Source organism: Myotis nattereri (genome assembly GCF_964212035.1).
Source record: "Myotis nattereri genome assembly, chromosome: 4".
Classification (NCBI taxonomy): Eukaryota; Metazoa; Chordata; class Mammalia; order Chiroptera; family Vespertilionidae; genus Myotis; species Myotis nattereri.
Window position 1 is genome coordinate 44,291,314 of NC_138079.1, and position 19,883 is coordinate 44,311,196.

The 19,883-nt window shown below is 35.0% G+C and overlaps 1 protein-coding gene across 26 annotated transcripts in view; it reads right to left on the bottom strand.

Moving 5' to 3' along the window:
- SSBP2 (single stranded DNA binding protein 2) overlaps window positions 1–19,883 on the bottom strand; it is a 221,293-nt gene that overhangs the window by 130,284 nt on the left and 71,126 nt on the right. For 24 of the 26 annotated variants that reach the window (XM_081089459.1, XM_081089462.1, XM_081089441.1 and 21 more), the window contains exons 3-4: window positions 15,283–15,344; window positions 6,992–7,076 (exon numbers count right to left, since the gene is read on the bottom strand). In XM_081089459.1, coding sequence (XP_080945585.1) covers window positions 6,992–7,076; window positions 15,283–15,344 — 147 coding nt within the window. The remainder of the gene's footprint in view (window positions 1–6,991; window positions 7,077–15,282; window positions 15,345–19,883) is intronic. The other 2 variants (XM_081089452.1, XM_081089453.1) reach the window with 1 other exon arrangement.

Sequence of the window (19,883 nt, forward strand, 5' to 3'; positions counted from 1 at the left end):
GATCAATAGAAATAGAAAAAATAGCAGAGAGTCATTAGCAATACTTAGTTGCCACCCAAAAGCAATCCTAGAAAACCAATGGCATGCTGGGAGTAGAGACACGTGTACACCAGAGAATACTAGTAAGTAGTGAATATATAAACCAACAAATAAATATACAACTTACCATATGCTAGAAAGAATATAGGGAAGTTTGTAAGGTTTATATATGGCAAAGGAAACTTAGCTGGAAATGAAAACGAGAGTACTAATAATATGACAGATGAGAATAAGACAAAAAAATGAATCTCATGTACCTGTGGAGGTGAACAACAGCTTATATATTGACTGATAAACATTAATATATGCCTACAATAGTTTTTATCATCTTAATGAATTTTAAGTGTAACTTTACTTGTTCTTAGCCTATTAAGATCTGTAGATCACATGGATTGTTTAGGAGAATTGTGGTGCAATTTTACACCATTCATCTATTTAAGCATTTACTGATGCCACTATATGCCAAAATCTAAATACACATCAAAAGGTATGTGTACTTACTCTCCATATCTATAAATTTTCACTGTTCTTACAATATAATACTATATCTCTTTACATATGTTTCTATTTGATATTTCAACAGTCTTGAGAAAGCTCTCTTTTGCTAGATGGTAAGCCCAGGAGGAAAGGGACTATGTCTAGTTTGCTCACTGCTACATTCCCTAGTGCCATGACTCCCTAGATATAAAGCCTCTGCTACCTGCTTTGATTCACTTGTTTTGTCTTTACGAGTTGCTGTCTTATCTTAATTTGTTTTGAAATACAAAGTGAGTAAAGGTAGCATTAAATGACCTTTCCACAACTACATACAGTATTCAGTTATATTAAGATAGGAAATGACAAATATTTATTAGATTGTATTTTATTTAATCATTCATGTATGCAAATGTGTTTCCCAATGTGACTGGAACATCTCACATCAGATACCATGTTGGGCACCAGGAATGAAAAAGACAAATAAAACAAAGCCTATTCCCTGAGGAAGCTCACAAATTATTAGAGAAAATATCTCATGACAAACATCTAATGCACAGGGACATTAAGGAGGGACACAAAGGATATTACGGGATTACAGCAAAGAATGCACCTAACTCTTTGCAGTCATTTCTAGAGAAGTATTTTCCTACATAATATATGATTATCTGTAAAAAAATCTTCTTGAGGGGTGCATAAAAGCATTCTTCTCCTATTATTTTCTGTGTATATTATCACGTTTATATAGCATTTGTAAAAACTATCCCATTACTATAAACCTATAACCTAATCCTTTCTAAATGTTATAAACACTCTCTTTGGCAAAAATACAAAAATTAGCCATATGTTATCAACAATTATGATTCAAGCCTATCACTTTTTTCAATATTTCAAAGATTTGAAACATTTCCAATTTCCCTGTCTATAGCATTCTCTTCATATTTATTGACCATCTATTATTTGACAAACCCCAGAAAAGAACAAATATAATTCTCTGCTCCCAAAGAGCTCACTATAATAATGTGATTTCATTACCATTACACTACAGTGATTAATATATTTTGACTCTTTAGGGAATCTTTCATTCATATCAGAGATCTAAAATTATAATCACTGTATACGTTTTTCATTAAAAATTTGGTAGCATATATTTATACTTTTCTTACATATTTTTAAATGAATGGAATAAAACTTAAATTATTAAATAAAACAACTCTATGTTAAGCTGTAGCAGAAAAAAAAATCTAGTAAACATAATTTAACTCCACATAAAGGCAATGCCTGCGGTTTCAGAGTGAAATAAAAATACGACAATGGGAAGAAAAGCTAGTCCAATAAACTTTACATGTTAATAGGTATTATTTTTAATCACTTGAAACAATGGTTTACTTTTTAAGTATAATATTATAATAGATAGCAACAAATTTCTATCTTAGATGAACTTGGTTTACACTCAGGATAAAAATAATAGGGCAAAATAATTGTTCTATAGTAAAGTCTCTATATTCTCTTACAAAGTAAATTCTTAATTATTAAATCTTTTGCCAACATTTCTGATTTTACTCCCCTCTGGAAAATCAGCAAATAGACATACTTTACAGTATCTGTAATAACAGAGAAGAAACAAACACAGATTTGTTTGGAGATCATCCCTAGATTTTCTGCCATCAGTTCTCTAGGATGAACCACAACGATGCCTGGAAACACATTAAAAACCACTGTGCATATTCTTTTTCTAAAGTTAATCATCTTAACTGTGTTTTAAAACTCATTATTTTAAAATAAAAAACAAATCTAGAAAACCACACAAAAAAATGTATGGCACTGTGACATTTTATAAAACAAACACTTGGTTATTCTAAAGTAACCACCCTGGCAGCCAGGAAAAATAGAACCCTGCCAACCTTCTCAGAAGCCCTTTCTTTCCATGAGCCCCATCCCAATCCTAACCTCTTCCTACTTCCCAAGCAGCCATTATCCTGACTTGTATAGTAATCATTTCCTTGTGTTTTTTATAGCGTTGTCATCCAAAACTGCATCCTTATCCACTGTTAAACTGTTGATTTCTACATGCGCTATTATTTTACATTTAGCACTGCATACAGTTGCTAAATACTATTTAAGTGAACATATTTTACAATATAAATAAATGAAAGATGATCAAAGTTTTACCCATCTTAAATGTTTTATCTTTTTTCTCATAATAAGTATGAACAAGATGATTTTTCAAGGAAAAGGATATTAACACTGCATCTGTAACTATTTGGCAAAGCTTCTACAATAATAAAAGGGTCTATGCTAATTAGACCAGATGCCATTCCGGACATCCTTCCAGATGACCTTCCAGACCAAGCCTGAGCTGCAAGGGAAGCCCGGGTCCCAGGTGCTGGAGGGAAGCCAGGGTCCTGGGTGCCAGAGGAAAGCCGGTGCTGGCAGCTAGGGGAAGGAAGGCCTATTCTTGCACGAATTTAGTGCATTGGGCCTCTAGTAAAATAATAAAGTAACAAAAATCCATTATAAAGAAGCAATGATCAGAAAACAAAAACAATTTTTTTTTTCTAAAAACCAAAAGCCACAAATGTTTCTGGGATAATAATTATCCAAAAAAGGTTATTAAATTATAGATTCACTCAAAATTATATCTATTCAATTTTTAGATATCTCTTTTAATATGTATACATACCATAAAAAATCTTTCATGGGAAATGCTAAATGACTATGCGTAGAGAACATGGTGGTATGAAAACATGACCACCACAATTTTAAATTTTATTTTACTAAGTATTTCATTTCCTAATTTCAGAAGAGAAATTGGAAGTCAATGAAATGTAAATTTTAATCTGCTTTAAAGTAACTTTCCTAAATATAAAATTAATATTAACTATATATATTTGGAAAACACAAAAATACCAGTTACATATCTATAGAAGTAATACATAATGTCAATATCAAAAGTAATTCCTTTAACAGTTGAGCTTACTTTTTTATTAAAAGGATTATTCATCATTTACTGCATTATACCTCCAATATTTCTTCAAAGAACAATAGTTTATTTCATTATCCATTCAATCTTATAGATAAAGACCATAAAATAACAAGACTACTTTTTAGACATAGCATAATTTAGACATGCAGGTTTTTGTTTTGTTTTTTACTTTAAAGATACAGTTAATGAAAAAAATATTTTTCAGTAGGCTTCCTTGAGAACTTCCTTGAAATTCATTCGTTATACACATTAATTACTATTAATAAATGTTTCCCAGTGGACCCTAATACAGGAATATAATGTTCTAGAATTTTACCAAAATCTTATGGTGTTCCTATTTCTCCTTTTCTTTGTTGGGTCCTTACACTTCTATATCTACATGTTAAAAATGAGTTATATTGGTAATTTTCAGAAATTGTCTATTAAGAATTCAGAAAATCCAATTCATGGAAATTGCCATAAAAGTGTGCTACAAAAGACAAATGTATTTCTGAAAATCCAATTGTAATAAAAATTATGCAAGTCAAACTCTATCTTTTTACCAACCTCCATTTAAAAAAATTTTTTTGGAGATGTATTACAAGTGAAAATAAATTGGCTTAAAAGTATAATAAAATGCTATCTAAGAATAAATTAAATCTTTTCAAATTAATATTTAAGATAAAATTATAAAAATCTGATAAAACGTGTTAATGTTAATAATAAATTAAAGAACAAAATACTGACCTTTTTTAAAACTACATATTTTTAGGACCAAATTATGTGATAAGAAATTGTTCTTCCTTTAAAATCTACTCTAATTTCATTCCTACTTCTGGTCAATGCTCATTTCAAAAACTTGAAATTCTGAAGTGGGTTTTTAAAGCTAATAAGTATGAATACCCTCTGAAATATTGAAAGTGCCTTATAAATGCAAAATGATTATGATAATGATGATGATGATGATGGCAATGACAACACTGGTGATGGTTTACATAATGCTTCTAAGAAAAAGATGCTAAATTAATTCTGTAGTCCCTATAAGATTTCCATGATGAACAGCAGGGTGCATCTTTCCATACAATGGAATTTTGCAAGAGTACTGAGATAGTTCATTTCTTAAAATGTAGATCTACACCCTAGCTCAGGGGTTGGCAAACTTTTTGGCTCGAGGGCCACAACAGGTTCTTAAACTGGACTCAGAAGAAGGAGCTGCGGCCGTGTTTCCCGACGTTGCCGTGTTAACACTGCTGCTGGTGAAGGAGCGGAGGGGAGAGCAAGAGAACCCTCCCCTCTTTCGGCTCTGCGGGCCGGATAGTACAGCCGAATGGGCCGGATCCGGCCCGCGGGCCGTAGTTTGCCCACGGCTGCCTAGCTGGTGTTGCTCAGTGGTTGAGTGTAAACCTATGAATCAGGTCATGGTTCAATTCCAGATCAGGGCACATGCCCAGGTTGTGGGTTCGATCCCCAGTAGGGGGCATGCAGGAGGCAGCTAATCAATGATTCTCTCTCATCATTGAAGTTTCTATCTCTCTCCTTCTCCTTTCCTCTCTGAAATCAATAAAAAATATGTATTTAAAAAATATATAGATCCACAAATATATGTCCTTTAGAGTAGAACACTGGTGGTCAAGGAATGGCGTGTGTGCTTTGCTTGATTTTGTTTTCTTCTACTTAAAAAAATCCAGTCCGTAACTAATAAAAATAATTCCATCCAGTTGTCAAAATTGGTGGGTATTTAAAAATTTTTCCCACCACTGGCAGGCCAAATCTAGGCATGTCTTTCCTGGTGTAAGAGAGAGATGAGACCAAGTACCCTCCTCTAGTCTGGTTCCTTATACTCCTCCTGGTTGGCTCTCTACTTTACTGCTGCCATCAGCCAAGGGTAAAAAAGGAAAACGAGGTAGTTCAGATAGTGTGTCCTGGACTCTGCTTATCTGCCTTTCTTTTCTTTTTCTTTATATGCAGTAGCATGTTTCACTTATCTTGTCCTAGAGAACTATGGTTTAATACACTGCAAGCTTAGTAAATACAATCCATATCTGATTAGGTCATCAGGAGCAGTCACACTTAAATCGGTTTAGTAAACGTTTCAAGTGTTGCACAGTCCCTGCGAGGTGCCAAGGATTTTCACTTCTCTTAGGTCTGCCTACTCTTCGTTGTGTTACTTCTGGGGTTATAATTCTGCTGGCTGTTTCTACTCTTCAGTATAATGCTGAAGTATTTCATTTGAAAGAACAAGGTCTTTTTTCCCTTTTGAAGCCTGGTTCTGTTTTTTAAGGCTACTTACCCACTGAAGCTTCCCTTCTACCAACTCAACTAGTATCCCCCTGGTTAAGTTTCAGATACTCACTATAAGATTTTTCCTCAGGCTGCAGCCCCCAACAACTTCCTCCAAACCAAGGAAACTGGGTTTCCTTAGTCCCCAACTCCATCTGTCCTTTTATGGTCAGTTCTATGAACACAGTTGTTTCCCCAGCCCCTTCACAATACCGTCTCTTCACTATTAAATGCGGTTTTCCCTCAAAAGAATCTTCCTTGTTTCTTCATATCTCTCTCTCTCTCTCTCTCTCTCTCTCTCTCTCTCTCTCTCTCTCTCTCTCCCTCTCCCTCTCTTTTTTAAAACCATTCTTCTCTCTGATACCATCAACTCTCTAAAATCACATCTGCAACCTGGCCGGTGTGGCTCAGTGGTTGAGTCTCAACCTATGAACCAAGCAATCAGTGGTTCAATTCCCGATCAGGGCGGCTGATCAATGTTTCTCATGTTTCTCTCTCATCGATGTTTCTATCTGTCTATCCCTCTACCTTCCTCTCTCTCTAAAAAATATCAATAAAATAAAAATATTTCTTAAAAATCACATCTGTGATTAGGTTCTTCTAAAAAAATTTTAATATTCATCACCCAGCAAAGAATAGTCCACTGCCCTTCTTTAAGAATCGTTTATAAAAATCACATTTTCATTTTTGCACAGAATCTTTTGCTCTCTTATCTTGTATTTCCTTTAATTCACATAAATTTTACTTGTGGGACTGAATTCAGTGACGAGGATATTTAGCCTTATGGCTGCAATTACTCTTATTTTCGTGTTCTTGAGGAACTTCAAAGCTCTTATGATATGTAATGAAAATTAGCAAAAAGAGAAGACTATTTCTACATATATTTAAAATCTTATGTGCAATATCATTTACATAATTCTTATGACTTTGTGAAATAAATAATTACTTAATTCTTATAAATGTAAAATTTAACAAGTCAGTCATGCTTAAAGATAAGAAATACCCTTACTAGTGTGGAGTTAGGACCACTCTCTTACCTTGAGCTTCTTCAACAAGACTCAAAACCCATTTGTAATTTACTTTTTAAGTTATGAGCCTATTTTTCAAGAAAAAAACAACAACAACAATTTCTTAAGCACCACAAGAAAAGAACAGATGGCCCAATGCATTTTTCAAGAGCAGCAGTTACAAAGAAAACTGACCAAATATTAGTAAAATTATATATGAACTTACATAATCGTGGAAGGCTTTTGCTTCACTTGAATGTTCACATGTTTCCCGTCTTTCTGGAGCTGCACAGTAGAGATCCCAAAATACACTACAAAAGTAATTGTGGTAACATTAAGAAAATCACACCAAATGAGAGGTAACCATTCAAAAAATAGAAGACATCTTATTTTTATATAAAATGTGTTTTGTTCAGGAGAAATATTTCTTTCAAAGACTTAAATTCAGGCAAAAGTCTCCATGCAGTGATAGGGTAGAATCTAGCCATTGTTCAGAAATGCTAATATGATTTTTCTAAAAAAGGATAAAATAATTTTTTGAAAATTTGAAACTATCTTTCTTGTCTGTTTACATGGGAAACATGATTGAAACAATTATAATAATTTTCACAATTTTCCCATGAAAAACTAAAACAGTAAAAAATATCCTAATTTAATCATTAAAGGATAAAGTGATTCATTGATTGTTTCAAGATAATTTTGTTGTCCAACTCAAAAGCCAATACCCTAACCATTAAATCACATTGGTCAAACAAATATTTCTTTTTAAAATGTCCTCTTGTTTTCCCTTGAAATTAATTACCAAAATAGGTTATATTAATTTTGAAAATTAAAAAAAAATCCATGCTGTTTTTTTTCCCTCCTATTCAAAAATAATGAGAAAAAGCAAGAGGAAACTGGTTGGGAAAAAATAATTATATACTACTTACTCTGGTCATCCTTCCATTATGAGCATGAGCAAGGAATTCCAAAATCAGGAAAGCAAATGTCTAAAAGTATTAATGGTGATAAGCCAGCCCTGCTAATTACTAGCTCAAGTTGCTTAAACAGATTGGAAACATAATCTCCTCCTTTATAAAACGGTGTTGTTTAGAAAATTAAATTATATGACATAAGCACAGTATCTAACTCATAGTAAGCATATTATTAATAATATCAATGCTATACCAAAACTTATGGGATGCAGCAAATGCAGTGCTAAAAGGAAAAAATAAAGCTGTAAATACATTTAAAAGCAGGATGAATGATCTTAAATCAACAACATAACTTTAAAACTTAGGGAACTAGAAAGGAACAAATTAAACCCAAAGCTAACAGAAGGAAATAATAAAGATTAGAGTAGCGATAAATGAAATAGAGAACAGAAAAACAATAGAAAAAAATTATTGAAAACAAAAGTTAGTTCTTTTAAAAAATCAACAAACTTGACAAACCTTTAGCTAGATGGACTAAGAAAAAAAAAAGATTCATCCTAGCTGGTTTTTCTCAGTGGATAGAGCGTGGGCCTGTGGACTGAAGGGTCCTGGGTTCGATTCCAGTCAAGGGCATATACTTCAGTTGCAGGCTCGATCCCTGGTCAGGGTGCATTTGGGAGACAACCAATTGATGTATCTCTCTGATATTGATATTTCCCTCTCTGTCTCTCCCTATCCCTTCCATTCTTTCTAAAAATCAATGGAAAAATATCCCTAGGTGAGGAGTAACCAAAAAAAATTTTTTTAAAGATTCAAATTACTAAAGACTCTACCAAAAAACTGTTAGAACTAATAAAAAAATTCATTAAAACTGAAAAATATAGAAATCAATGTAGAAAAACTGTTTAGTTTCTATACACTAACAACAAATTATCAGAAAGAGAAATTAAGAAACAGAATTGTATCAAAAAGAATAAAATATCTAGGAATAAACTGAACCACAGAGGTGAACGCTGAAAACTATAAGACACTGATAAAAGAAATGGAAGAAGATACAAATGAAAAGATATTCCATGCCATGGATCAGAGGAATTAATGTTGTTAAGATGTTCATACTACCCAAAGCAATCTACATACAGGTTCAATGCAATCCCTATGAAAATTCTAATGGTATTTTTCACAAAAAAACAATGACTCTAAAATGTGTATGGAACCACAACAGACTGAATAGCCAGAGCAATCTTGAGAAAGGAGAACAAAGCTGGAGGCATCACACTTCCTGATTTCAAACTATTTTACAAAGCTATATATAGTAATCAATAGACACTGAATTCTTTTCTCTACAACCTGAGATGTTGGTGCCTAAGATGGTTTTCAATTCCTCTAATCCTTACACCTATTAAGCTTGAAACCAAAATATTATCTTTGAATTTATCATCATGAACAATACTTTAGATTTACAGTCTCTATATTCTTAAGTAGAAACAAGTGAAAAATCTGTATTTTACAAATGAAAAAGAGAACCAAACTTGAAAAATATAAAAGTATTTATTCTTGTATTATTAAAAATTTCCCCACAAAAATCAAAGGGAAGCACAGGATTCCCAAGTTGAGAATTCTCATCCAAAAACTGTTTTTCTTCTATCCTGAGGATATGAGTGAAATGACTTAGCTATTTATCAGTATCTCCAGGGAACACAGGAAGCAAAATGGTTGTCAGAGAAGTCTACAAGGGTGAATAAACATACCAGATGTGTCCCAGAAGATGGGATGCTAACATAATTATATAACCTATATACCACTGGCCAGATTCAGGACTATCTGAAAATAAACACTGAAAGAAGTAGAAAAACCTTTGGGAAAAACATTTATTTTTTTCCTGAGAAACAAGCCATGTTAGTACAAATTCAAGTCTTAATAACTAAAGAAGTCATTTCTCTTTGGCCCGAAATTATATTATCAATGAATGAAGAAAATTATCCATTCCTAAGATTAAGGAGGGTTTTACATGATATACATGTACCTGCTCATCACCTTAGAACTAACACGTACATGTACTTGTCTTATTCCTTAACACTACTTAATACTTTTTAAATGCAAGCATTAAATTTTGTCCCACTATCACAAAATTCTCACAATACTTCTGGGTTAGTAATAAATTCATATTTTAAAGTATCAAAATAGCTTATATTAATAAGTATGTGATAAATTCAAGCATCATATACTAAGTATTGCATATTCAGCACTATTATTATTTCCATTTTATAGATGAGGAAACTGAGGCTCAGAAAGGCTAAATAACTTGCTGAAGGGTCACAGTTAGTGGCAGAGCTTTGTTTAAACTTTTTAATTCTTACATTATTTTGCCTCTCATGTGAACACGGTATTAAGAGTTCTTATTTCAAGATGCCTTATGCTGATTATGGGTAGGTTTATAAAGCTCTGGCAGTCTGAGCAGCATCAGTTCTCATGAAAATGTGGTAGGTACCTATCCTAGATAAGACAGAGAGAACTCTGTTACCCTACCTTTGACCCTTGCACTCGAACTCATTTCCTGAGTATCCTATGGCAACCATCCCTTCATGCTATCAGTAGCTGCCAGTGATCCATGGATGCCCCACTATCGACTAGACTTAGAAGAGACAACTTTCCTGAGTCCCATTTATATCTACTGTCTGGAATTAGTCACTCATGATGCTCAAAAGGGAACTGTAATTAATTTCTTATTAATAGTGGGCACTAAATTCTGTTCTGTGTTTAAGAAATAATATATTTTGCAGAGACAAGCACTGGCTGAAGTTCTAATTCTGAATCTGACCCTGAGGAAACAGTTTTGTATCTTAGTTTCTTTATGTAAAAAGAGGGAAGTACGTTATGCATTTTACAGGTTTTTATATAGATAGAAAGAAATGGTATATGCAACGGTAATTTTATAGGTAGTACTAGAGGCCTGGTGCACGACATTTGTGCACTTGGGGGGGATGGGGGGTCCCTCAGCCTGGCCTGAGCCCTTTTGCAGTCTGGGAGCCCTCGGGGGATGTCCGACTGATGGCTTAAGCGGGCAGTCGGACATCCTTAGCACTGCTGCAGAGGCAGCAGTGGCTCCTGCCACAGCTGCTGCGCCAGCCGTCAGCCCAGCTGTGGCTGAGCAGCGCTCCCCCTGTGGGAGCAGACTGACCACCAGGGGGCAGCTCCTGCGTTGAGTGTGTGACCGGTCATTCCGCAGTTCAATCGATTTGCATATTACCCTTTTATTATATGGAATGGCTAGGAAAAAAGTTTCTTATTAACTGAGTAAAATTTTCCTCAATTTCCTTTTTAATTCTTTGCATTTAGTGAAGATTCCATCAGTTTTTTTATACTGTCTTCTCCCCAGCACATTTTGCTCTGTATTCCACATTTCTTTGCCAGACACATTTTGCTTTTCCTCTATAGGCTGACCATCTCTGTTTTTTGCTTTCTCTCTTGCTACCACTTTTTTATTCCCTTCTCATCATGACTCTACCCCTTCTATCCTAGCTGTCACCTACATTGTCTTATATTGCCTCTTAGTTTAACTTAATTCAAATAAATAATTACCTATGTGATACCTATTACAAGCCACATATACCAGATGAGTAAGAACCAGCTGACAATTATAAATGTTATACCATTCTAGTGAGACAGCTGACTAATTTAAATGCGGTTGTTTTTATATGGGTATTTGGTTATTCTTAGCTATTCCTGATGTCATCCACTAGATTCTGTAATCATTAAGAGTGCTAACATACTGCAAGATGTGACCTCCTATAGCCAGGTGAAAATACTGAATTCTTATAATAATCTTAGTTATTAGTTTATTTTCTCTACAATGTAATATATTTAATTTCAGGATATAGATACATTGGCCCAATGTGATTTCAAAAGATGTTTTATATCTATAATTAAATGAGACACAATTTAAGCCATTAAACCTTTAAAAACAAAGTTCTTGAAGTGTATATTTTTAAGTTACATAAATTGGAAAGGGGAAGTTTCTTGGCATTTCTTTTTCAGAAATTCATTAAAGAGTTGGAAGCTTTTATTAAAGTGTACAAACAAGAAGTAAGTTTTCAGAGAGGATTTGACCAAGGTAAAGGTAATGAACATGGGAGGCATGGGAAATAGTATAGCAATGGGCATTGTGCAAACTGAGAAAGAAAAAAAAACAGTGATAATGGAAATCACATCAGAAACAAGAAAAAACAGTCCCAGAAAGTAAAAACACACACTCTGTCCCTTCCTCCTCTCCAAAGCCTTTGCCTCTCCTCTCTCCTGCACTTTATTCTGCATTTTTGTGCATGTGTATTTCTCTTTACACATCTTCAACCTCTCCCCATGTTCCCACAATCTATATACACGCTCAAAGCTATTCTATTTTAAAATCTGAAGTGTTAGGTCACGTTCTATTGTTAATCCTAAAGCAGCTACACATGCCACCACACACTTCAGCTACTCTCAGCAACCCTCGAAGTCGACAAGTGCATTACAGCAGCCTTCTTAATTTCACTTTCACCATTCCACTGGAACTGCTCTCCCAAGACTACCGCACTCACCTTACTTCTGATTCCGAAACATCTTTGGGTCTGTTTACTTACACTTACTGAAGAATTTAATCTTTCCTTCTAATGCCTTTCCTGGTTACCATACATTTTTCTCTCCTGATTACCCTCCTTCCTCTCCAATTATTTTCCTTTGAGGATCCTCTTCATCCATTCCCACTGAAATGTTGGCTTTCCCCAGGGTTCCAACCCCAGACCCTACTCTTAAGTTTTACATGGGGCGGTTTCAGTATGGTCACTGTTGATCATTCTCACGGCATTAGGGACCCGTCTCAGAGCCACAGACCCAGATCTCTGACTTTGAATAGGGCATCCCGATCGGAATTTCTCACAGGAACCTCAAAATTTAGCCTCTCCCACTTAAATCGTGGTCTTTTCTAAACCCTGTTCCTCTCTATATATTCCGCACTCAGTCAATGGCATCACTGTTCATTCCACCATCCAAATCTAGAACCTGAGAACCTCCTCCTTCATCTCTAACTATTGCACCCAGCGTTCACTATCTGGGATCCATCACCTAATCACCTCTCAACTGGACAATTGCCTATAAACTAGAGCAGGGGTGGGCAAACTTTTTGACTCGAGGGCCACAATGGGTTCTTAAACTGGACCGGAGGGCCGGAACAAAAGCATGGATGGAGTGTTTGTGTGAACTAATATAAATTCAAAGTAAACATCATTACATAAAAGAGTACGGTCTTTTTTTTTTTTTTAGTTTTATTCATTTCAAACGGGCCGGATCCGGCCCGCGGGCCGTAGTTTGCCCACGGCTGAACTAGAGTCTACCTCTATTCTCAACCCTCTTAATACATCTCTATGTTGATGCCAAGTGAGTGTCTAAAAGTGCAAATCTAATCATGTTATGTACCTTGTTTAAAATATCCGAGCTTTATTCCAAAACTCCTGGACTTTGTAATCTTGCTCCTGCCTTTGTCTCTAGCCTTATATTCTATCACTTCATAGTAGTGTACCTACAATTCAACTGGTCCAAGCTACCTGTCATTCCTTGAATGCATGATCATCCCTTTCAAGACTTCATACTAACTATTCCTCTGCCAAAATACCCTTCCTTCACCAGCTTTCAGCTCAACTCAGATCCACTTTCTCTGTTCAGGCTTTTCTAGTTCTCCCTAGCTAACGTGGGTATTCCTCCTGCACTGCTATTATAAGCAGCACATATCTCACTTACAATGCTATTGATTGTATTTCAGAGCTGCACCTCCTGATAGCTAAGACCAAAAAAGCTAAAGTCTGACAGAAGCAAAAAGCCGGAGGATTCAGTGAGTTACTATCAACCATCTATAGAATGAGAATAGGTTAAATTCATGAGAAAGGGAGTAAAAGGGAAATTGGTCCAAAAATAGAATTAATCCTATAATGAAAAACCTCACTTTGTTAGCCCACTAATCCAATAGGGACAGACTTCTAAATGGTTTCGCATGCCACTTTGTAGACCTCGTTGGAAACATTCAAAAGGCAAGGGTGTCAACAGGTGAAGAGACTCAATTACATTCAACAAACAGTTAAGTATTTACAGTCTAGATTTAGGAATTATAAATACATATTATATAAAATGAAAAGTGGACTTTTATAATATTATATATTACAAGACATTGGTCTCATGACCCACGAAAGCAGCACAATGATAGTGCTTAACTGCAATGAACCGTTGTTCCAAATACAGGAACAGCTCTGAACCAAAGGACTGCACCTGTTCCTGCCACACACATATGAGACAAACAAGGGAAACCCACAACCACAACTGACCAAGTGCGGTTCCATTCACTACGGAACTTCTAGTAAGGCATGTTTTCAGGAGAGAGATTAAAAAGATGATGGCATTTAATAACGTACCAAGGAAACCATGTGCAAAGCACTAGAAGAGATCTCTAGTTTCTTCTTTTAAATACGCTGCTGAGAGATGAGCATAGAAGATACTGAACAGGAAATGCTTCTAATTGAAGAAATGAAGAAAAAAAAAAAAAGCCTAGCTAGTTCATGCAAATACCTGCGGTACCTACTGATTGCTGTTGCAGAAAAGTCATATCTAAGTAAACAGGTGCTGCAATGAAATATGTAAGTTCTGATATCAACTGGGCCTTCAATACAGCCTGACAATTTTTGTGTGTGTTCCTGGTCAGTTTTTTTTTTTTTAATATATTTTATTGATTTTTTACGGAGAGGAAGGGAGAGAGATAGAGAGTTAGAAACATCGATGAGAGAGAAACATCGATCAGCTGCCTCCTGCACATCTCCTACTGGGGATATGCCTGCAACCAAGGTACATGCCCTTGACCGGAATCGAACCTGGGACCTTTCAGTCCGCAGGCCGACGCTCTATCCACTGAGCCAAACCGGTTTCGGCCCTGGTCAGTTCTTTATCTCTGAGTCTACATAGAATTATCTTCAATTTTTTTTTACTACCCTTTCCTCGCCTCAAAATTCACCATCACCACCACCACCCTCAGTATCTTCAGGTTTAAATGAGGTCATGAGGATGGGGCCCTCATGATGGAATTAGAGCCATTATTAAAAGAGATGCCAGATAGCTAGATAGGTAGCACCAGCATATTCCCCATGCCCCTCTATAGTACATGAGGACACGTAAGAAGGCAGCCATCTACAAGCCAGGAAGAGATTTCTCACCAGAAACAGACCATACTAGCAACTTGATCTTGGACTTCTAGCCTCCAGGATTGTGAGAAAATAAATTTCAGTTGTTTAAGCCCTCCAGTTTATGGTATTTTATTATGGCAGCCAAAGCTGACTAATGCAGAATCATACTTACAGTTGGAGATTCCACATACTGGTCCCAATTCCAGCTTGATTCAATAGTAATATCTTTAAGTTAAGTAACACTAATGCTGGTTTTGAGTTTGGTGTGTTTTTTTAGATACTATCTTTCAGAAATAATTATAAAAAATGAAAAAGAATAAAAGAGAAGCATGGAATCCTAAACAGCTATAATGTAGGCATCCTGAAATGTATCATCAATCTGGTAAAAATGAAATAAAGATACTTACCACCACCAAGAATGTAAGAATCCTGGTGGCTCCCCCAACGTGATGTTTTTTTCCCATCTTATCTAAAATGAATAAAAGAGATATTAAATGCTTTTCAACTAACACTTTCCCCACACCTATTACAAAGCAGGATTTTTCCATTTAAAATATTATGGTAATATATAAGATTTTAATCATGTTCATATTATTCTTTACTCAAGTTTTACAAGTACTCATTTTATGTAATAATTTGTTGACTGCATAGTCTGTGAAAGAAGATGCCACCATTATTTTCCTGAATTTGCACCCCACTGTGCCAGAATTCCAGAAGGTATTTCAGGATCTTAAGGTACTTCAGCATGTTAAGGTACATCAAAACCAAAGTAACTACCAATATGAATATCAGTTATCACCACTAGCCCAGAAATTTGCAAGAGACTGGGCTTAATATGTACAGACTCTAAAGTATGCCTTAAGGATTGAATTTTTGAGTAAGAATGCATATGGCTTCCGCAAAATAAGAGTTTTTACAAAAATGCTAGTATTAGCTTTCCAATTGCTTATACTCAGGTGAGTTGAAATCCACTATAATATAAATTTAAAACTATGGCAATATACCCCCAAAATTAAAAGTCCTAAATATTGTTTTCAAATTAAATTTAGAAATTGGAAAGCAGGGCGGGTATTTATACAGTGGCTTTTCTAAGCATTGGATATCAGTAAACACAAAAGGTAAAAATCTTTGCATTCAGAGAGTTTACACTTCAGTGAAGAAGACAGACCATAAACAAAGAACCCCTCCCCCCAAAAAAGGTTGTACTTATATTAGAAGTAGAAGGTGACAAATGTTATGAAAGAAACTAAAGCAGTGAAGGGAGGATAAAGAGAGCAGGAAAACAGTAAAGAAGTGACTTATAATTTTAATAAAGTTGATCCAAACTCAAACACAGTCTTATGTATTTGCCTTAGTTTTTTTAGTTTAAATAACTAAAAATTATTTAACAACACCCAATTAACAAAATATGTCCATAGGCCCTTAACATTACTAGGAAGTAAACAACTATAATTATACATTCAAGGATTTCTTTCTACCACCTACTATGGAAGATATTAGGACTTCTTATCCCAAAGGGATTTTTTTTAAAGTTTTAGGATAGGAACTCAGAAGGGGGGCCTAGATGTAAAAAAAAGGGGGGGGCAAGTGGGGGTGGAGAAGGAAAAGAACTCTCTAAGGAAGAGATGGAAAAACTTAAAAGCAATTAAAATAACTGAAACTGGCTGCATTTTTTAGAGTTCTTAAGAATGCAAAATGTAAACCGATGGGAACCTTAAAGTAGACAAATAATTTCCTCTCAAATACACAAAGAGAAAATTTCTAAAGATTAGAAAATTAGACCTGTGATAGCCATTTTTAAAAAAGAGCTAAAAGGAGGAATTCTAGGAATTCATGAACTTGAGTTTATAAAGACTAAATAAGAATAATGAATTAGAACGTTATATAAATGTAAGCCAAATCCTTTCATTCTCCTAAGTAGTAACAAATAATTTTTATATTTATGCTACTTTTTATCTGATAATTTCCACTGATCCATAATACATCTCCTTGGCTCATGAAAAAATAAGAAATAGTACTTAATGAGTCTTATAAGGAGCACAACTCTGATGGACTACTAAAGTTGTAATTTAATCAAAAGCCTGTATCTCATCTTTCACTTTTTTCTCTAACCATTTTTGCACTAGTTGGTGTCTTCTTGAAAAGGTATAATAATGGACCTTACAGATGTGCCCCAGACACACTAATAGTCCTAATCCCTAGAATCGTCCTAATCACATAAGCAACAAGTTTTTCAAAGTAGCGTCTTTATATTTCATCTCAGTTCATCTTGACTTTACATATTATGACTGTTAAAGTAGACGGTACTATCCTCAGTTATAAGGAGAATGTGAGGTGACTTATGGAAGAGCTAAGGTGGCATGACTAGGCCCCATTGCCACACTGTGCTGGAGGTGGGCTTAGGTTCAGTCTGAGCCCCACTACAACACATCTCCCTCCTGCACTTACACAGTGCCCACAGTCCATCACCAGCTTCTTCAAGACATAAAGCACTCTAGGGAAATACCTATCTGGTTTAGGTTTGATATGGTCTTTATCAGAGAAAGTCTAAAGGGAATGCATTTGTATTTTAAACAGTATTATATCTTACTATTCCTCAGAGAAACTCCAAATGCTTTACATACATCATGTTTTCATCCTCATAATATCCTTTACTATATAGTGAGTGAAGTTCATCTTTCTCACTTTGAATTGCAAAACTGTGGCAGAAGCAGCTAAAACTTTGGTCCATTATTTTAAATTTAATATAGAAGCTATCCTTTTATAGTTAATGAATAAACAATAAATGCTTTAGGTATTTCCAAAGGAGAGGATTCTACATAGGAATAGGTTTCTATAGTGCATGGGTTTTGTTTGTTTTTGTTTGTTTTTTTTTCGTCTCTAAACTAATTAATACTCTAGGTATTACTTATTTAGGGAAAGCATGAAATCATAGTCAGGAACACAGAACCCTTATCTATAGAAAACGAAGGCACATTCATTGAGTGAGCACTGTTAGAAAAAAACCAAACCTGAAAAACATTCACCAACAGTGAATATAAATAAATTTTGATACTTACATACTATACAACAGTGTACAATCATTAAAAAGAATAAAATATATCTACATAGAAAAAGGATCCTGCTATATTGGTTTTTAAGTTGGAAGTTTGAAAGGTTGGAGAAAAATATACATAGTATAAAAACTTTTGTTTTTTTAAAAAAGTGTGCATATATATGAGTGCATTGGGTGTATTCATATTAAAGAAATCATACCAAACTTACAACTACAATTTCTAGAAAGGAATAAAGGACTTTCACTTTAAAATCATATTCACCTATATAGTTCAATTTTTTTTAGCCAAGATGCATTAATGTGGATGGGGTTGAGGAATGGCCAAAACATACCTCTAAATATCAAGTCATTTTAGAAATAATTCTGCTATTTATGAAGAGGCATTGTCTGTTGTACTGAGTTTCATGGGCCTCAGGCTTAAGTGTTTGAGTGGCAGCTATCAATTTCTCTCAACTCCCAGCCTCAAAGTATCCTAGGGCTTTTTCTTTTCTTTACTTTTTTTTTCTTTTCTATTTAATTATCTACTTGTCTTCCTTCCATATTTGCCCAGCTAAAATCCCATTCCCACTGCCATATTCTGATTTGAAGGTCTCATCTCTGATTAAGCTATGTCTGTATCATTAAGCTATATCTGTATCATAGTCTTTTTAGCATTTCTATATAAGTGCAAAGCCAAACACTGAATCATATGGGCAGAGATAAGACATGCAATGTGCTTTATAAATAATAATTGCAAATTACAAATGTATATACTATCTGATATAGCAATTCTTTTTCTAGTAATTTGTCCTATATAGTATATGGTCATTTGTGTAAATACACACACACACACACACATTGTCTGTAATTGCAAAAGACTGGAAATAACCTAACTGTCCATAAGTAGAGGGCTGGTGAAATACATCATGGCACATTTCATAGAATAATACCCTATGATCATAAAAAGACAATTATGAAGTTTCACAAACCAACATAAAATGACTGAAATCAAACAAGTGAAACAAAAATCAAAGCACAGAACAGTGTTTGAAATAAACAAACATTTGTGTAAACAAAGAAAAAATGATAACATACAGGTGCACACACATGAGCATATACACACACATCTCCTTAACTTTTCATCATTGTTTGCATCCAGCAAGGTACACTGGTCATTTACCTATTACCTCTCAGCCCCACACCCGCCTTTCCCTGCTCCATTCTACACTGGTGCTGGGATTCTGAAAATTACATTTCCTGGGCTTCTTGCCAGCTGGTTTCCTGTTAGGTTCTGCCATCAGGAGACACTTGCAGGGGATCAAAAGGCAGGAGGAAGAAGAGACACTTCCTGCCCCTGGCTCCCCAAACGAAGCAGCTGCTGGCTGTGGCAGCAGCAGCAGGGTGGGCACTTCTGGAGGCCAGCAGCACCTTTCCGGAGGTTCTGCTCTTGTCAGTGTGGGCCCTCTTAGGATGATCTAGACCCCTCCCAACAGCATCGCCAACAGCACAGCAGCAAGTTTGAAACACACAGGACCCAATTCTCAGAGTATTCCTAAGTCCTTTCATATTTTTGAGAATAAAAAAATTAATAGTATAAGAGGATAAAGCTAGTTCCTGTGCTAAGAGCCTGTATACCTATGTATACATTTGTTCCTAGACAAAATTCCTGAGACTTTTAATTTAGATATAACCTGCTGTTCCCACCAATTTTCTAAAAACTTTCATGTATAGAAGTATGGGTGCATCTATACACTAAACTAAATATAAAAAAATTAAATTTTTTGCATTTTAATTCAAAAAATTAAAATTAATAGATATATAACAGGAAGAAAAATCTGTGTCTACTCTGAAGTAAGTAGTCCAAAACTGTGCTGTTTAACATGGTACTCAGTGACCACGATGTGGCTTTTTAAATTTAAAATTAAGTTAATTGACCATTCCTCAACTGCAGGGGACACTTTTCAAATGCTCAAT